Raw genomic sequence first — 17736 nt, forward strand, 5'->3', positions numbered from 1 at the left:
ATACCATAAGGTCTGAGAGACAGCACCCAGTAGCCATCTTCCTTCTTCATTCATGCATGTTCTCCAGCGAACTCCACACTTATTCAGCTGCAATTTTAATGCCAGCCTAATGGAAACATCGCCGGTATGTTCATAATCCCTTTTCCTAGTTAGACTAGGGTGTTAGGACTGTATATTTGTATTTTGTGTATACTGATTGTATGTTATTTCTTTTATTTTAGTTTTACTCTAACTTCCCTGCAATAAAAGTTGAAAAAAGGACCTTGTGCTTGCCTCAATGAGTTGTTAAGGGAGGAGAGTTAGCTATCTGTCTTATTATACCTCAGCCAGTGATGGCAGAACACTCCGTTTCAGGTCCGAATTCAGCCCAAAATTCAGGCTGATATCAGATCTGAAACAGAAAACCAGGCTGCACTGGACTACTGCTGTTAACCACATGCGGCTCATATGTGAGGCCAGCCTTAAAGGATAATGCCACCGAAAAAAACAAGATAAAAATAAATAGCCTATCAAAAGATAAGATAAAACCAACTTTTTCTGCAATAATCACTTTTGATCCAGTTTCTACAGCTAGATGTCCTCGGTCTGATGGACAGCAACATTCAACCCACTTCCTCTGAGCCTAGGTTGTCCTTGACCTGCCCCAGGCTGTGATTGGACAAGTACTATAATGATCTTATCTCTGTTATTCTACACCAGTCTTTCTCAACTTTTTTAACCCAGAGGAACCCTTGAAATATTTTTAAGGTCTCAGGGGACCTCTGCTAAAACCAACTGATTGCTGGCCAATTCAATGTCATTAAAAACTATCGTGTGTGGGCTTCAGAGCATTTTTCTCGATGTGAAAAATGGGCATTAAAAATTTAGAACGTTGTGAAAAACGGTCGTGTCTAGGCTTTAACAACGGGGAAAAAAACGTGCATGCTCAGATGCAAGTTATGAGACGGGAGTGCTTGTTCTGGTAAAACTAGCGTTTGTAATGGAGATAGCACATTAATCACGCTGTAACAGACTGAAAAGCACGAAGACTGAAAAGCGCGAATCGTCTCTCACCAAACTTTTACTAACACAAAATCAGCAAAAGCAGCTCAAAGGGTGGCACCATCCGAATAGAACTTCCCCATTATAGTGCCGTTGTACGTGTTGTACGTCACCGCGCTTTGCTCGAGCATTTTTGACAAGAATCACGTTGAGACATTAAAACCGGTCGTGTGTACGCGGCATAAGACTAAAACTAAATTGAAATTTCACTTCAAAATGAACATTGCTTTAGACAAACATTTTGGCCCGGATTCAGATACATTTTTGTATCTATCGACGGGCGTAGCGTATCTCAGATACACTACGTCGCCGTAACTTAGAGCGCAAGTTCCGTATTCAGAAAGAACTTGCGCCCTAAGTTAAGGCAGCGTAGTGTAAATGTGACGGCGTAAGCCCGCCTAATTCAAATGTGGATGATGTGGGCGTGTTTTATTTAAATTACTTGTGACCCCACGTAAATTGATGTTTCTTACGAACGGTGCATGCGCTGTCCGTGAACATTTCCAAGTGTGCATGCTCCAAATTACGCCGCAAACTGTCAATGCTTTTGACGTGAACGTAACTTACGTACAGCCCTATTCGCGAACGACTTACGCAAACGACGTAAAATACGACGCTGTTCGTTCGTTTCCGACGTCCATACCTAACATGACTTACCCCTGCTTTATGAGGGGTAACTTTACGCCGGAAAAAGCCTTACGTAAACGACGTAAAGAAATGTGCCGGGCGGACGTACGTTTCTGAATCAGTGTATCTACCTAATTTGCATATTCCTTGCGTAAATCTACGGAAGCGCCACCAAGCGTCCAGCGTAAATATGCAACTAAGATACGCCGGCGCAAGAGACTTACGCCGGTCGGATCTTAGGGAAATCTATGCGTAACTGATTCTAAGAATCAGGCGCATTGATACGACCCCGCACACTCAGAGTTACGACGGCGTATCTGGAGATACGCCGTCGTAACTCGTATCTGAATCCGGGACTTTGTCTTTAAGCACAAAGTTGGGTACTTTTTTCAGCAAAGCAGTAAATCGCGTGTCACAATGGTGCTCAGTTTGTTTAACGCTGCTAGTGACCTATATTTTACGTTCTTTTATGCAGACGCTCACTATGGGGTGCATTAATATACAGAAACTGCAGGGGGGCCAGCACGGCTCATTAAATATCCCTTTGGAAGAGTCTGGACCCTCCACAGCTCAATATCCATATATGCTGCAAACTGCCTCGTCTGCGACAACCAACAGCTCAAATCTGTATCTTATATAAGCAGATAAAGAGAAGCACAGAACTACTTGGAATGGATTCTAGGAATCCGAGTCACTTGGGAGATTGCTCAGAATTGAAATCAACTTGAGAAATAAAAAAAATAAAAACAGCTTGAGTAAGGCTTGTTTTACTGCTGTACTAATAAGTGTTCATTAGCAAAAGCATTCTGTCTTATCACAGCTGTACAGACAGGTTTGTCCCAATACTGCTTTTCAAGAGAACAGACGGTTCATCATAACTCACAGCATGTCCATCTTGTTTAAAGTACACTTAGCACCAGATACCGTATATTTTTCTTTTTAAATACATGCACACTGAGGCTGGCCATACACACTTGTAAAAATCTGCATAGCAATTACGCCGTGTACACACGATCGGAAATTCCGACAAGAAAAATCCGATGTGAGCTTTTGGTCGGAAATTCCGACCCTGTGTATGCTCCATCGGACTTTTGCTGTTGAAATTTCCACCAACAAAAGATTGAGAGCAGGTTCTTTATTTTTCTGACGGAAAAAGTTCCTAACGGAAAATGGAAAATCGCTAAAAAAATTGCAAAACGCTCTCTAACCAAACTCAAAGTTTTACTGTATTTTTGGGGGATATTTATTATAGCAAAAAAGTAAGAAATATTGCTTTTTCTTCAAAATTGACACTCTATTCTTGTTTATAGTGCAAAAAATAAAAATCGCAGAGGTGATCAAATATCACCAAAAGAAAGCTCTATTTGTGGGAAAAAAGGACGTCAATTTTGTTTGGGAGCCACGTCGCACGACTGCGCAATTGTCAGTTAAAGCGACGCAGTGCCAAATCACAAAAAGGGGCAAGGTCCTTTAGCTGCATTTTGGTCCGGGTCTTAAGTGGTTAAAGGAACCTATTTAGAAAATAAAAAAGACGAACCCTTACAACCCCTTTAAGTTTGAGTAAGTGACAGTAACTCAGTAGTACTGCTAAAACTAATACCTAGGAAGGGAGCAGCGACTGAGCGATAGTTGCTGGTTTGGGTCACAAAAGAGAAGCTTCATATGATAATGTATGCTGAATATTAGAAATTCTGTTGCGTGGGATGGCATCACACAACATCACCGAACTAGGGTATTCATGAGAGACATTACACTAACAATCTTCATGTTTCTGTCTATGTATGTCTGCCTCTCTATGTCAGCAGGTCTCACTTTCCTCCCATAGCAATTGTACGGAATTTCTAAATATGACTAGGCAGTCCAGTAGTGACTAGAGTCTGACAACACTACCCAGGGCATTGTGTAATCTATCACGTCTGGTCAAACACACCTCCCCTCCCCGCACCAGTGGTCATCGACCCTGTCCTCAGGGCCCACTAACAGGCCAGGTTTTATGTATTACCTTGGAGAGATGCAGACTAGAATACTGCAATCAGTGAGCAGCATATTATATCACCTGCAGGGCCAGCTCTAGCGCAAGGCAACATGGGAACTTGCCTTACGGCAGCAGGGAACAGGGCGGAAAATTGACCGGTCCGTGACCAGGACAGTTGCCCGCCCGATCATCGAGATAGTACTAGTAGAGTATGTCTGTGGCTGGGCTGCCACTGCGGGCAGCATCTGAAGGACGAGTCCCCCGGTCCCCGGAGCGGCGCTGACCTGTGCAGTGAGTCACTCTGTCACTCAGTCTCAGTGTGCGTGTCCTTGGCTACGCGGTGGCGGCGCCTACGTCAGTGAGTGACGTAAGTGGCCCCGCCCCTGGTTCCCCTGGCCGCTCAGCCCCATGATGTAAAGGAGCGAGGGTTGCAGAAGGCGGAGCAACAGACGGACCGGACCCGCAGCAGCAGGCAGTGTAGGAGGCGACGGCGACAGACCAGTTGAGGGACTCGGGACGGAAGGAGCCGCCCGGTGCACAGATGATTGGTGTTCAGAAACAGGGGGACCGACCTGTTTTAAAGTTTCCTGTTTAAAAAAAAAAATGGCACACTGCACTGCTAGGATTTGTAGTCCTCTGTAACTGCCGGTATTCTGTATTGCGTTTTATATAATGTATTGCTGGGATGTGTTGTTCCTCTATAGCTGCTGGTATTCTCCATTGCGCTGTATAATGTATTATTGCTGGGATCTGTAGTGCGTGCCGGGGGGGGGCAAAATGCACCTTCGTCTGAGTTGGCAAAAATCCTTGCACCGGCCCTGATCACCTGTGATGTATTTCAGTTATCTTGAAAACCTGGCCTGTTAGTGGACCCTGAGGACAGGGTTGATGACCACTGCTGTACACTACAAGTTACATAGTAAGGTTGAAAAAAAGACCAACAGAAAAAAAAAAAAAGAAAACCTTCATCTATAGAGCCCTAAACCCTACTAATCGTTGATCCATTCCAGAGGAAGGCAAAAAAAAACTATACAGCCTGGTTCAATGTGCTAGAGTGGGGAAGAAAATCCTTCTAAACCCCCGGAGAGTAATCAAATATTCCCTTGACCAACAAAGGTTGGTGTGAAAGTCTGCATGAGAAAGCTTACAATGAGGAGTGTGGCCATTAATAATCCAGGTCAACATAGAGCACTGCAGTGGGAGGGTAGGAAAGTCATTTCCACCAAAGTAGTAAGACATTGGCAAGAGAAGATCAGTTAAAAAATCATCAAGACATGAACAAGAAAATAAAGTGTAAGACGTATCACCGTTATATTCTGATGGAAGTTGAACCTGTCACACTTAATGCTCCCAAAACCAGTCCATGCTGTGTTACCATGGTAACAGTCCAACAGAATACGAGCATAGGGGATTACACTAAAGCCCTGTACACACGATCGGTCCATCCGATGAGAATGGTCTGATGGACCGTTTGCATCGGTTAACTGATGAAGCTAAATGATGGTCAGTCGTGCCTACACACCAACGGTTAAAAAACCGATCGTGTCAGAACGCGGTGACGTAAAACACAACGCGTGCTGAAAAAATACGAAGTCCAATGCTTCCAAGCATGCGTCGATTTGATTCTGAGCATGCGTGAATTTTTAACCGATTGTTGAACTTACTAACGATCGTTTTTTTTCTATCGGTTAGGAATCCATCGGTTAAATTTAAAACAAGTTGTCTTTTTTTTAACCGATGGATAAATAACCGATGGCGCCCACACACGATCGGTTTGGACCGATGAAAACGGTCCATCAGACCGTTCTCATCGGTTTAACTGATCGTGTGTATGCGGCCTAAGGGAGTCTGTCAGATTAGCATTGGGGAGTTTTTGATGCAATTTTTAAAGGGAAGGAACTACTAGGGATGTCATCGCCATACTTGTTTTACTGAAATATGGAAAATGGAATCTCGCGCCAATTTTTTTTTTAAATAGTAATAGAACAATACTATAAAGCTGAGCTGCTCTCTAAAAATTACAGTGGGTTGTAATAATAAGATTGAGTGAAAGATAAGAGGCGCTAGCACATCTGTGTATAAATAAATAAATAAATACCAATGAAAAATAACCGTTGTAGTGATGGGTGAATGTCAGAAAAATATACTAAATTGATCAAACAATTCCGATTTAAAGTGACAGCCCCCAAATGGGGAAACACATTTAAATATAAATAAATAGTTGATTATCGTGCAAAAAAGTCCATACGTGAAGTAGATGAGTGACAGCTACTTGAAGGATGATACAACTTGATTATTAGAGATTTCCACCTTCACCAAAGCAAGATAAATCACCAAATAAGTGCACATGGATGGCACCTTACCGCAAGCTGTTGACCACTTTAATTAAAAAGAGGTCAAATTAGGCATAGGTAAAGATCAGATTCCAGGCTAGGTTCTTGTTGTCTTGATAACGCCACACTCCACACCACATGAAGTATTCAAAGAAGAAAAAGAAATCGCCATAGAATAATACCATTTATTTGAGATTTTAAAAATTAAGAACAACGCCAAATGGCCTCTTACTTGAAGGGGTGCCTTGCCCCGGCACTGAGGTTGAAGGCGTTGGTAATGAGTGGAGAGAGAGATAATCAAGATAGACCGTGGCCATCTTAAGTGTGGGCATCATGAAGCCAGACTGTATGACTTCCTGGATTTCAGCCTTGCAGATCTCGCACATGCTCAGTGCTGCACAAGAGATGTAATAGGTTTCAGTCAGGTTTATTTGCAAGGACTACTGGGATACATGATGCCTATCCCAGAAACCCGTACGAATAGCCTTGTGACTTAATAGCCTAGGCTAATAAGGAGGAGGAAGTAATGAAGGACTACAAAATAAAGGTATTTACAAGCAACAAAATAAATAAAAATTGTCCATTCTGAACACTATGGGCCTAATCCACAAAAACCCGGCGCAACGTATTTTTTCCTATTTAAGTTACACCGCCGCAAAATCTCTACCTAAGTGCCCGATCCACAAAGCATTTACCTAGAAATTTTGAGCGGTGTAACTTAAATCCGTCCGGCGCAAGGCGTTCCTAATTTAATGGGGCGAGTCCCATTTAAATTAGGCGCGCTCCCGCGCCGGACGTACTGCGCATGCTCCCGACGTCATTTTCCCGACGTGCTTTGCGCGGTTTTTTCGTTGCGCCGAGTTTTGAGAATCACGACGGGCGTAAAAAAAAAAAAAGAGTTGCGGCGGGAAAAAAAAAAAAATGACAGTGACGCGGGGTAGAAGGGTCTACTTTTACAAGGTGTAAACAGTTTAGGCCTTGTAAAAGTAGCCCTAATTTTGCGACAGCAAACTAATACTTACGGAGAAAAAACGAAGCGTAAAAGCTTTGTGGATCTCCGTAAGTGCTAATTTGCATACCCGAAGCGGCATTTCGACGAGAAATGCCCCCAGCGGCGGATGCGGTACTGCATCCTAAGATCCGACAGTGTAAGTCCCTTACACATGTCGGATCTTCTGCCTATCTATTGGAAACTGATTCTGTGGATCAGTTCCATAGATAGAAACAGGGATACGACGGCGTATCAGTAGATACGCCAGCGTATCCCTTTTGAGGATCAGGCCCTATGAGATTAGGGCATGCAGCACAGACAAACATGAAAAAATGGGTGGAACTCCACTTTAATATTGTCTGTGTCCCAAGGGGAAATTCAACCTTTCTATTTGTCATTGTGACCAATGTAACCCAACATTTTATATTTGTCATGAAACAGGAACAGAAGGGGACGTCTACTCATTAGGTTCCCCTTTATGTTGTGGTTGGGTGTTGGTGAAGCCATACATTCTCTTACCATTTTAGTTTTATCCATAGCTGTCAATATAGTCCCATTCAGATTCTGCAGAGCTGAGAGGACATTCTTGTATTCACCCAGATATTCTGAGAAGTAATCTAAAAACCAGAGAAAGATAATCATTACAAAGTTTGATAAATTACATTCCAACTTTTATTAACAAGGGCAACTTTGACTACTTTTGTCTCATGGAGGAGAAGTGGGTTAAATCGACTTTCTTGTCCCACAATAGATTTCACATTTACAGAGATTAAACTATGTCGATAATATACATTTGAAAAAAACATTTGATATATTTATAAAGTGTAGATTAGGACACTCTAGGTCCAGGTGGGAAATTAGGAAAACAAACATCCTTTTTTGGCTCTGGCCTCCCCCTCCAGGCAAAGGGCTTGGTAAGCAAAGACTGGACATCTCTGCAGCTACCCAAGCAGTAGCCTGGGAGGCAGGGATCTGAAACTTCTACATGCTCTCCGGGCAAAGCCCGCTGACAGTTGAATATAAAAAAAAAATGCTGACAATTAAAAATGATAAAAAACAAAACATTCATGTGGCCCCTCCCAGACACTTTTTACAGTGGATGAGTCATCCGTTGCTAAGGACGTGGCAGCCGGCTTCCCAGCCCGCTCCTTAGCAACCAGCTATTTGTCAATAAACAGCGTGGGGGTACCCACACTGTTTATTGACAAATACTGCATGTGATACTGCCAGCAAAACCCTGGTGGTAAATATTGCATGTTTTTTTACTCTCTGGTCTGTTTGTGAATTGGACTTCTTTCTGGGCTTTTTAAACAATATTTACCGGCACATTTTTTTTTTTGCATTACATACCACATAATGGTTATTTTTTTTCTCATGAACTAGACTTAATTTACCAAATACGAAAATTTATGGAAATGAATGACGTGAACATGTAATCGCATGCGGTAACCGTTAGGTAATTTGCCCCATTGTTTCTACCTGGAATAATATGCAGACTAGGGGCCAGATTCACAAAGAGATACGACGGTGTATCTCCTGATACGCCGTTGTATCTCTGACTTACACTGGTCTTATCTATGCGCCTGATTCATAGAATCAGTTACGCATAGATATGGCTAAGATCCGACAGGTGTAACTGTGTTACACCGTCGGATCTTATTTGTAATTTAAAAATGGCGCGGGGGGCGTTCCCGCTGATTTACGTTGAATAATATGTAAATCAGAGAGATACGCGAATTCACGAACGTACGCGGACCCGACGCAGTGTTGTTACGACGTTTCCGTAGCGGCTTTCCCGGCGTATACTTACCCCTGCTTCTATGAGGCGCAGCCAATGTTAAGTATAGCCGTCGTTCCCACGTTGATTTTGAATTTTTTTACGTCGTTTGCGTACGCCGATTCAGAAACCCGCGCGTCGCAAGTTAAGCTCACGTCGAAACCACTGACGTCCTTGTGACGTCAGTGGGAGCAATGCACGCCGGGAAATTTCGCGGACGGCGCATGCTCATTTAAATCGGCGCGGGAACGTGCCTGATTTAAATAGTACACTCCCCCTAGCCGCGGAATTTGAATTCCGCCGGGGGATTTGCGAGATGCCGCCGCAAGTTTGGAGGTAAGTGGTTTGTGAATTACCAACTTGCCTCTCAAACTTGCGGCAGGGTATCTTAAATCAGATAGATCACGCGGATCTAAAGATCCGCTGATCTACCTGAATCTAGCCCAAGGGCTCCACCACACCTTGATTTTGGAATGTATATAGAAAGTACTGAAACCGGAGACAGCCAGGTACCCAGCATTGTCAGAAGGACGTTAGTGTTGGCAAACTACCTATTTCTCCCACTAGCAGTTTCCATTGCCAGGCCAGGGGAGTTTAGTATTCCTGAGATATAGGTAAATAATCTAAAGAAACAGGGCTATATATAAAATTTATCATCAGGAGGCCCTGCTAGGAAAGGGGTTAAAGTGAGTCACACGTCATTAAATCCACGTTCTCCGGCAAAGGTGTTGTAGGGCGACGTGTTTGATGAAATTCCGCTAGATCAAACATTAAAAGCTCAGGATCTTAAAAGCAGCAAGTGCCTACAAAGAAGCAGCCAGAGGCAGGAACGGAAAAATCAGAACATAGCTTTGAGCGATGACTAAATCTACAAATGAGGATCCCGCGGGAGGGAAAGGGGAACTGCGTGAGTCTTTTTCTGCCAGTGATGGGCAAAAGTATGACATGCATCTCACCATGTGGATTTAAGATTTTTTTTATTTGTGCTTTAACTATTTGCAGACAAGGAGTGCTTACATCTGTGCGACTTGAATCGTTTGGAAGGCTATCTTTTCTTTTATTTACTTACACCTAAGATAGAAAGCGCTCTGTAGCAAAGTTTATCTATCTTCTGGCCACAGACATTAGAGAAGGTCTTATGTGTACTTCAACCAAAAGTGTCAAACAGACATTAGAGAAGGTAATTTCTATATCGGAACTAGAATGAGCACTAAATAAACATTCTTGGAGTCCAATTTTTTTTATTTAATCCACAAATGACAACACAAGAAGACAAAAGGCAACGTGTTTTGAGGGGGAATAACCCTTCATCAGGGCTTTAGCATTTGTCAGCATTTGTCAGAATGTTTATAACATTAAGGTGCTATGCACACTCGGTGTTTAGCCCTGGTGCATGAGCATCCAGTGTTTAGATGCCGGTGGATGATACTGTGGTGGATGATTCTAAAATTCCTATTTTCAAATTAGGCTAATTCTTTTTATTATTAGAATCACCGAAATGTTTCTCTTTCCTATATTCCTTATACTGTTTATTTGTTTTTATACGCATTTTGCATATGTATGTATGGGAATGATCAATACTGCTTATTTTCCTTGAGGATTTTATGTCAGATATTGTTTTAAAGTTATGAACCCAGCATTGAAAATATGAAGAAACAGATATTACATTGTAAAAAGTTACCATTTGAAATGGAGATGCAAAAGGATTATTGAAAGCAGCTCCATCCCCCCCACTCTCCACTCTTCACTCTTCCACTCCCTCCCAAACCACCCCTTCCTTCTAAATTCCTCAATTGTAACAGGAAAGCCTCCCCCTCCTTCTCACTCGGACCTCTTGGAAAGGAGCTGAATGAACTTTTTTACACTGGATGATGTGGGCAGCATGCCCAAACATGGACTTCCATCTCCTTGTCCTCCTTGCTCTCATAGCCCCTACCACCGTCTGAAATCAAGATGGCCCTCAAGGACTTTGGAATGTCTGCCATGTGCTACAAACGTCACAAGGGGGTGGGTGAGGGGATGGGTGAGTGGGAGTAAAATGTATAATGTGAACCTATCAAATGTGCTTGTGTATGTGATGTCATATTGTTTATAAAAGGACCAATAAATGGGTTTGGCCTTTCTGTTGAGCCGAGCTGTGAGGTGAATAAGATGTAGATTCTTTATCTGATCTATATATCTCACCTTATTAATTTGATTCAAACGGCAGAATGGGTTAGCCCTGAGGTTGTATCAGGGCTTCATCCTCATCAATACATGTGCATTGTCCACCCCCATTCCCTTCATCTCTATGAGAGGCTAACTGCTGCTATAGCTGGATGGGGCAGGATTTTGCACTGAGCAGTACTTGTTTATAGTGCAGTATGCACCCAGGGGCAAATTCCTGTAATGCAGACTGTTTGCATTCCCAGCATTCCTCCCTGGGTGCATACTGCACTAAACATAGGTACCGTTTGGTACAGCTGTCATCCTCTCATAGAGCCAGACGACCGGAGTGCAAGGGAGAAGAGGCTGCAGGGACCAGCCTAGCAGGACATAGGAGCCTGTGGGAGTGGAGAAACAATAACATAAAACTGCTGTACCTGATCCCTCTAGGTATAAACAAACAGATAGCCATTGCAGTATGGGTCTAGCCCACTGCAATGGCAGACCTTCAGTTTTCCCAGAGTTCAGCTTTAAGCTGGTGCCATGATTACTGCCCCAAGTTTCTTTCAGGATGGCTCATTTTCCTTACAGCATCCAATGGAAGCACCCTTGCATGCAGGGACTAGAGTTGTGTCTCTCTACACTGTGTGCATCAATAGAAAAACACACCCCCATAGTCTAGGATGGCATGACACTCCCCTGCCCATCCCTCCTCCTCCTCTTTTCTCCAAGCTAACAGACTGGATGGAGATGGTGCTGTCCACTGTAAATCCTTTCCTGTGACGACCAGAAGTTCAGAGAGGCAGCACTGAGAGAGCAGGAGCCAGCAGCATTAAAAGTTGTAAACTTCAAATGATGGCGTCTATTAATAGCTTTAAATTGACCACCCTTTTGTTTGGTGCTCAACCACCAATGTATGCTTTCAAAATAAGGCAAAATGCATGTATGATAAAAGCATCAGCTACTACAATAAACATTGCTGTCATTAAAGAGAACTTACCACATATCCTCTCTGTGTCCATGTTACTGTAAAAAATAAATACATGGTTTTGGTTAGTTAGAAGCCATTAACACCTATACCTATACTCATTAAATAAAAGGAAAATATAGTATACACCCAACAAGCAAATTATTGTAATGTGTACTTTAAAGTGCTTTTTTTTTATATTGCTTTTACAATTTTAGTCTTACTCTACTATTCTTTTTTTGTCATACAGAATAGAGTGAATCTGGAAAACAGTACATTATAGCCACTAGATGGAGCTGACAATCATAGTAAATGAGTAATTGTTTCCTATGATCATCAGCTCTATATTATTTCCTATGATAATCAGATCTAGTGGCCAATTTGCTCTATTCAGTATGAATAATACCATTCAACCTGATGGGAAAACAGCTGTCAGGACCTAGATAGCCTGCTTGTGGCACTGTGGTTCCATGGGCAGAGGGTTGTAGTTCCAGTGTCCACCAGTAAGTGTCTCCCAGCAGCCAGCAAACCCCAGTAATCAGTTTCCTCCTGATGCTAGCTGCTGGGAGGGTATTTGGGTCCTCCCCTTTAGTGCCTTTTTGCTTCAATGTTTTGCTTTGCTGTTGCCATTTATTCGAATCATGCTCCTTTCCTGTACCCTGCTGCCTTGTACCTGCACTCCCTTGTTTCTGATCCCAGTTTTGTTTCCCCCTTCCCATCTGCTCCCTGCACTTCCAGTTTTCCCCTGATTTTGGTGTTCTCAATTGTGTACATATTGGGCCAGATCCACAAAGCAGTTATGCTGGCGTATCTATTGATACGCCGCGTAACTGCTAGGTTGCTCCGGCGTATCTTTGTTTTATATCTACAAAACAAGATACACCTAAAGCTGGGCTAGATCCGACTAGCGTACGTCTTAGTACGCCGTCGGATCTAAGGTGCATATTTACGCTGGCCGCTAGGTGGCGCTTCCGTCGATTTCCGCGTCGAGTATGCAAATTAGCTAGATAAGCGAATCCACAAGCGTACGTCCGGCTGGCGCATTTTTTTACGTTGATTCTGTAAGGCTTTTTTCGGCGTAACGTTACCCCTGCTATATGAGGCGTAACCAATGTTAAGTATGGACGTCGGGCCAGCGTCAAATTTTTCGTTGTGTACGTCGTTTGCGTAAAACATTCGCGAATAGGGCTTTGCGTAGAATGACGTTCACGTCGAAAGCATTGGCTTGTTGCAGGTTAATTTGGAGCATGCGCACTGGGATAACCCCACGGACGGCGCATGCGCCGTTCAGAAAAAACGTAATTTACGTCGGGTCAAGACGTATTAACATAAAACACACCCCCATCTCATCCATTTGAATTGTGCGCCCTTACGCCGACACAGTTACACTACTCCGCCGTAACTTACGGCGCAAATCTTTGCGGATACAGGAAATACGCTGTAAGTTACGGCGGCGTAGTGTATCTGGGATACGCTACGCCGGACGTATAGATGCGCCAAGGTATGTGGATCTGGCCCATAGTATATACTAAACACCCGCTGGTAAACATTCTGGTAAACATTGGAACTACAACCCTTCTGTCCAGGGAACCACAGTGCCATCAGCAGGTGATCCAAGATCTGACAATAGCCTTATGACACTCAATTTTGCCCCCATTTACACAGAAAAAATGTACATGCAGTTTCACAAAACAAATAGATCTGCATTTTTTAAAATATACCTTTTAATATACCTTTTAATATACCTTTTAACAACTGTTGAGATACATTGTAAGATATCAGGCGCACAGGGAATGTGTTGGCCATACACTTCGTTTTTATTTTCATTCAACCTGTTGGCTGAATGAAAGAAATCTAACAGATTCCTCCATCCATGTGTAGCGCCTGGCTACTTTCATAGCAGGTGCTCTTGTAAATTTAGAAAGGGGTCAGAGAGTTAATTGACCAGGTTTATTTGGTTAAATTTAAGGCCTCTGTTCCAGCTCTGGCTGTACTGTGTGCCTATCCTCCTGTCTGGGGACTTCAGGTACCCCCGGATGGTAGGTGGCAGCAGTAGGAGTCAGAGTTGTGTGGATGCTTCTCCTCGGCAGCCAATCAGGAGGGTTGATCACCTCGCTGTGCATGCTGGGGAGGGGTATTTAGGGAGCAGACGCCATTGGTTCGGGGTCATCGCCACCCTGCCGCGCTCCACCTGGGCAGTCGTCCCACCACCCCCGTGTGTGGCCCTCCTGGCCGGGGTGTGTGTGTGTCGCAGTGTTCCTGGCTCCGGGACCACGTTGGTCCGGAGCATTAATCTACCTCGTAGACTCAGTAGGCAGACTGAGTCTACAAAATTACAAGTGGTCCTGTGCTGTCCGTCCAAAGTGGAGAAATTAATATTTTTCTGTTCATTGGTTATTTATTGTTTTCTTGTCCATTATAAAATGTGTTATTATTATCATTACCTTTTAGAATTCATTGTAAGCTCCTGAAGAAGCGTTTGTCCAACGTGCCACATGTCGGGCTGAGCACCGTGTGACACTCCACCTCCTGAGAACTTCAAGGGTTTTTTCAATTTTTTAATTAAGTGGTTGCGAGTCTCCCACTTCTGTTGATTCCCTGTATTGTATCTATATGGACTAGGTAGTCTGTCATGCCAATGTTTTTGTAATTTTTTAGGCCTTTTATATGGCACTATTTATGTAATTTCTGTTTTCTAATCATTTTGTATTTTCATAATAAATGTCCAATGTTTTAAATCTATTACGCCTCCAAAGTCCATTATCTGCCTTATACACATGTGTATCCCCATATATATATGTGTATATTTCTTTTTTCAATTTAGTTATCGGGACGTGGCACTTTATTATTTTTTCATATCCACAGTCCCACTCTGTGATGATCTGATTTATTATTCTGTTGCACTATGGAATCTCTCTGTTTGTATTCCATGTTCTAAAATCTCAACATTCCGAGGGTGCTCCAGTCGATTTATATGTCTGCAGGCATTATCCTGCTCAAGCGCATCTGACCGTTTTTTTCATTAAAGAGGTCAACCAGGTCTGGTAAGCACAATTTACTACTTGTGCACATTGGGTGTCGTACTAAATATGCAGGTGGTGGAAGATAAATTAAGTTTGCATGACCGGAGACGGTTTTTGTATCACAGCAAGAAATATATCTAGAGGATATTCGAGCATAGATGTTGTATCTTTGCACCAATGGGACTTTATTATTTACTATTGATTTATTGATTGATTTATCACGTACAACAGGACACATTTTTTATTAATTTACTTGTTGTTGCATATTATAGGTTAAGTTGTGTAATTACATATTACTCCATAGCGCCCCCAGTACACTTTTTAGCACGCATCAGATAGAAGTCACATACACTTCATCACTTTCTAGGGGAGCAGCTTAGCACACATTGTGTGTTTGGGACCTTTACATGGACACCCAAATTATTGTTTAATAATATATATAAAAAAAAATAAAACATTTTGGCGCATTGTTTTTTATATAATGACAAGCACCGCTGTCTACGGCGCATGCGCCGTAGACAACGGAGCGCAGGCGCACTAACAATAGCTGTCCTAAACACGTCAATGCAGTGTTTGATGGCTCCCGCGTGCATGCGTGGCGTGACATCATCGCCGCTCCGGCCAATCACAGCGCCGGAGCGGCGATACCCGGAAGTAACCTCCGGGAGCGATGGATGCGGCGGAGGGGGACACAAGGACAGCTTCTGGTGCTTCGTTCTAAGGTAAGTACATTCATAATGAGCTAGTATGCTAGTCATACTAGCTCATTGTGGCTTTGTCTTGCAGGTTTTTTATTTATTTTTAAAGTTTAACAGGGTTTACAACCACTTTAACATATTAAACATTATTATTGTGTATGGCAAAATGTTAACTTTCCTTCATTAGTGTCCCTGCTCTAACATGGGAGTGCCAAAGCCCGACAGGCCATGTTTTTTTTAATTCTATGTATGCTGTAACATCTGATAAATATTCCAGTTAGTACAGATTATTTTTCCTTTAACAAGTACATACCTCTATGGCACATTTGTTCTGCCAACTACCATTTTCTATATTTTCATTATTTGGATAAAAGTGTCTCTCGGAATTGTAAACAGCCGCTCTCTTAGCGAGTCTTCCTGTGCGTTCTGCTCGTTACCACATCCGAAATACAATGCACAAGCTGTTCAATTCTTCTGCAAGATGTCATCTACTGAACTTGTAATCTTATGGCCTCTCCTATTATCTGTGATCCACTGAGGCAATCATCAGCGCTCAGCTGTCACTTTTGGAACAGTCTGACAAAACGATTTTGGTTTTTCTTATTTCATCATTTTCCAAATGATCCGAGTGCTGGAGAATTTCCTGTCTCGAAATGTCAGTTTTTCTCCACATGGCTTATCCAGACCTAATTACTGAAAAATCTTTCTTTCCATAAAAAATATAACTCATAACTCAAAGATTGGCCACACAAAGGAAAATCTCCATTGTGCTGTTCAAACATGTAGACTATTTTGATTTTGTATGTGGAAATAAGAGAAAAAAATTCTGAGGTCATGTTGTTTCCAAAAATATTTTGGCCCGGATCCACAAAGAACTTACGGCGGCGTATCTTTGTTTTGTATCCACAAAACAAGATACGCCTGAATCTGGGCTAGATCCTACTGACGTACCTCATAGTATGCCGTCGGATCTAAGGTGCATATTTACGCTGGCCGCTAGGTGGCACTTCCACGTTGAGTATGCAAATTAGCTAGATACACGGATCCTCAAACGTACGTCCGCCCGGCGCATTTTTTTACGTCGTTTACGTAAGGCTTTTTTCGGCGTTACATTACCCCTGCCTCTATGAGGCGTACGCAATGTTAAGTATGGACGTCGTTTGCGTAAAACGTTCGCGAATAGGGCTTTGCGTAAATTACGTTCACGTCGAAAGCATTGACTATTTGCAATGTGATTTCGAGCATGCGCACTGGGATACCCCCACGGACGGCGCATGCGCCGTTCAAAAAAAACTTTATTTACGTGGGGTCAAGTTGAATTAACATAAAACACGCCCACATCTTAGTCATTTGAATTCCGCGCCCTTACGTCGACACATTTACACTACGCGACATAACTTGCGGCGCAAATTCTTTGTGGATACGGAAACTACGCTGTAAGTTACGGTGGCGTAGTTTATCTGAGATACACTACGCCTGCCTTAAAGATAGGCAGATCTTTGTGGATCCGGGCCTTTGTGTGGCCACCATTATGTTCCAGCACTGCCTTAACCCTCTTGGGCATGAAGTTCACCAGAGCTTCACAGGTTGCCACTGGAGTTTCTTCCACGCCTCCATGACGACATCACGGAGCTGGTGGATGTTAGAGACCTTGCGCTCCTCCGCCTTCCGTTTGAGGATGCCCCACAGATGCTCAATAGGGTTTCGATATGGAGATACTGTATACTTGGCCAGTCCATCACCTTTACCCTCAGCTTCTTTAGCAAGGCAGTGGTCGTCTTGGAGGTGTGTTTGGGGTCATTATGTTGGAATACTGCCCTGCGGCCCAGTCTCAGAAGGGAGGAGATCATGCTCTGCTTCAGTATATCACAGTACATGTTGGCATTCATGGTTTCCTCAATGAATTGTAGCTCCCCGGTGCTGACAGCACTCATGCAGCCCCAAACCATGACACTCCCAACACTATGCTTGACTGTAGACTCCTCACCTGGTTGCCGCCACACACGCTTGACACCGTCTGAACCAAATAAGTTCATCTTGATCTCATCAGACTACAGGTCATGGTTCCAGTAATCCATGTCCTTAGTCTGCTTGTCTTCAGCAAACTGTTTTCAGGCTTTCTTGTGCATCATCTTTAGAAGAAGCTTCCTTCTGGGACG

At 43.1% G+C, this 17736-nt stretch overlaps 1 protein-coding gene across 1 annotated transcript in view; it reads right to left on the reverse strand.

Annotated features, from left to right (window-relative positions):
• The window catches only part of NECAB3 (N-terminal EF-hand calcium binding protein 3), a 111018-nt gene that overhangs the window by 52799 nt on the left and 40483 nt on the right, over nt 1-17736 (reverse strand). Inside the window, exons 4-5 of the mRNA XM_040330344.1 lie at nt 11890-11915; nt 7487-7584 (exon numbers count right to left, since the gene is read on the reverse strand). Of these exons, the coding sequence (XP_040186278.1) occupies nt 7487-7584; nt 11890-11915 (124 nt within the window). The remainder of the gene's footprint in view (nt 1-7486; nt 7585-11889; nt 11916-17736) is intronic.

Source organism: Rana temporaria, chromosome 12, assembly GCF_905171775.1.
Source record: "Rana temporaria chromosome 12, aRanTem1.1, whole genome shotgun sequence".
Lineage (NCBI taxonomy): Eukaryota > Metazoa > Chordata > Amphibia > Anura > Ranidae > Rana > Rana temporaria.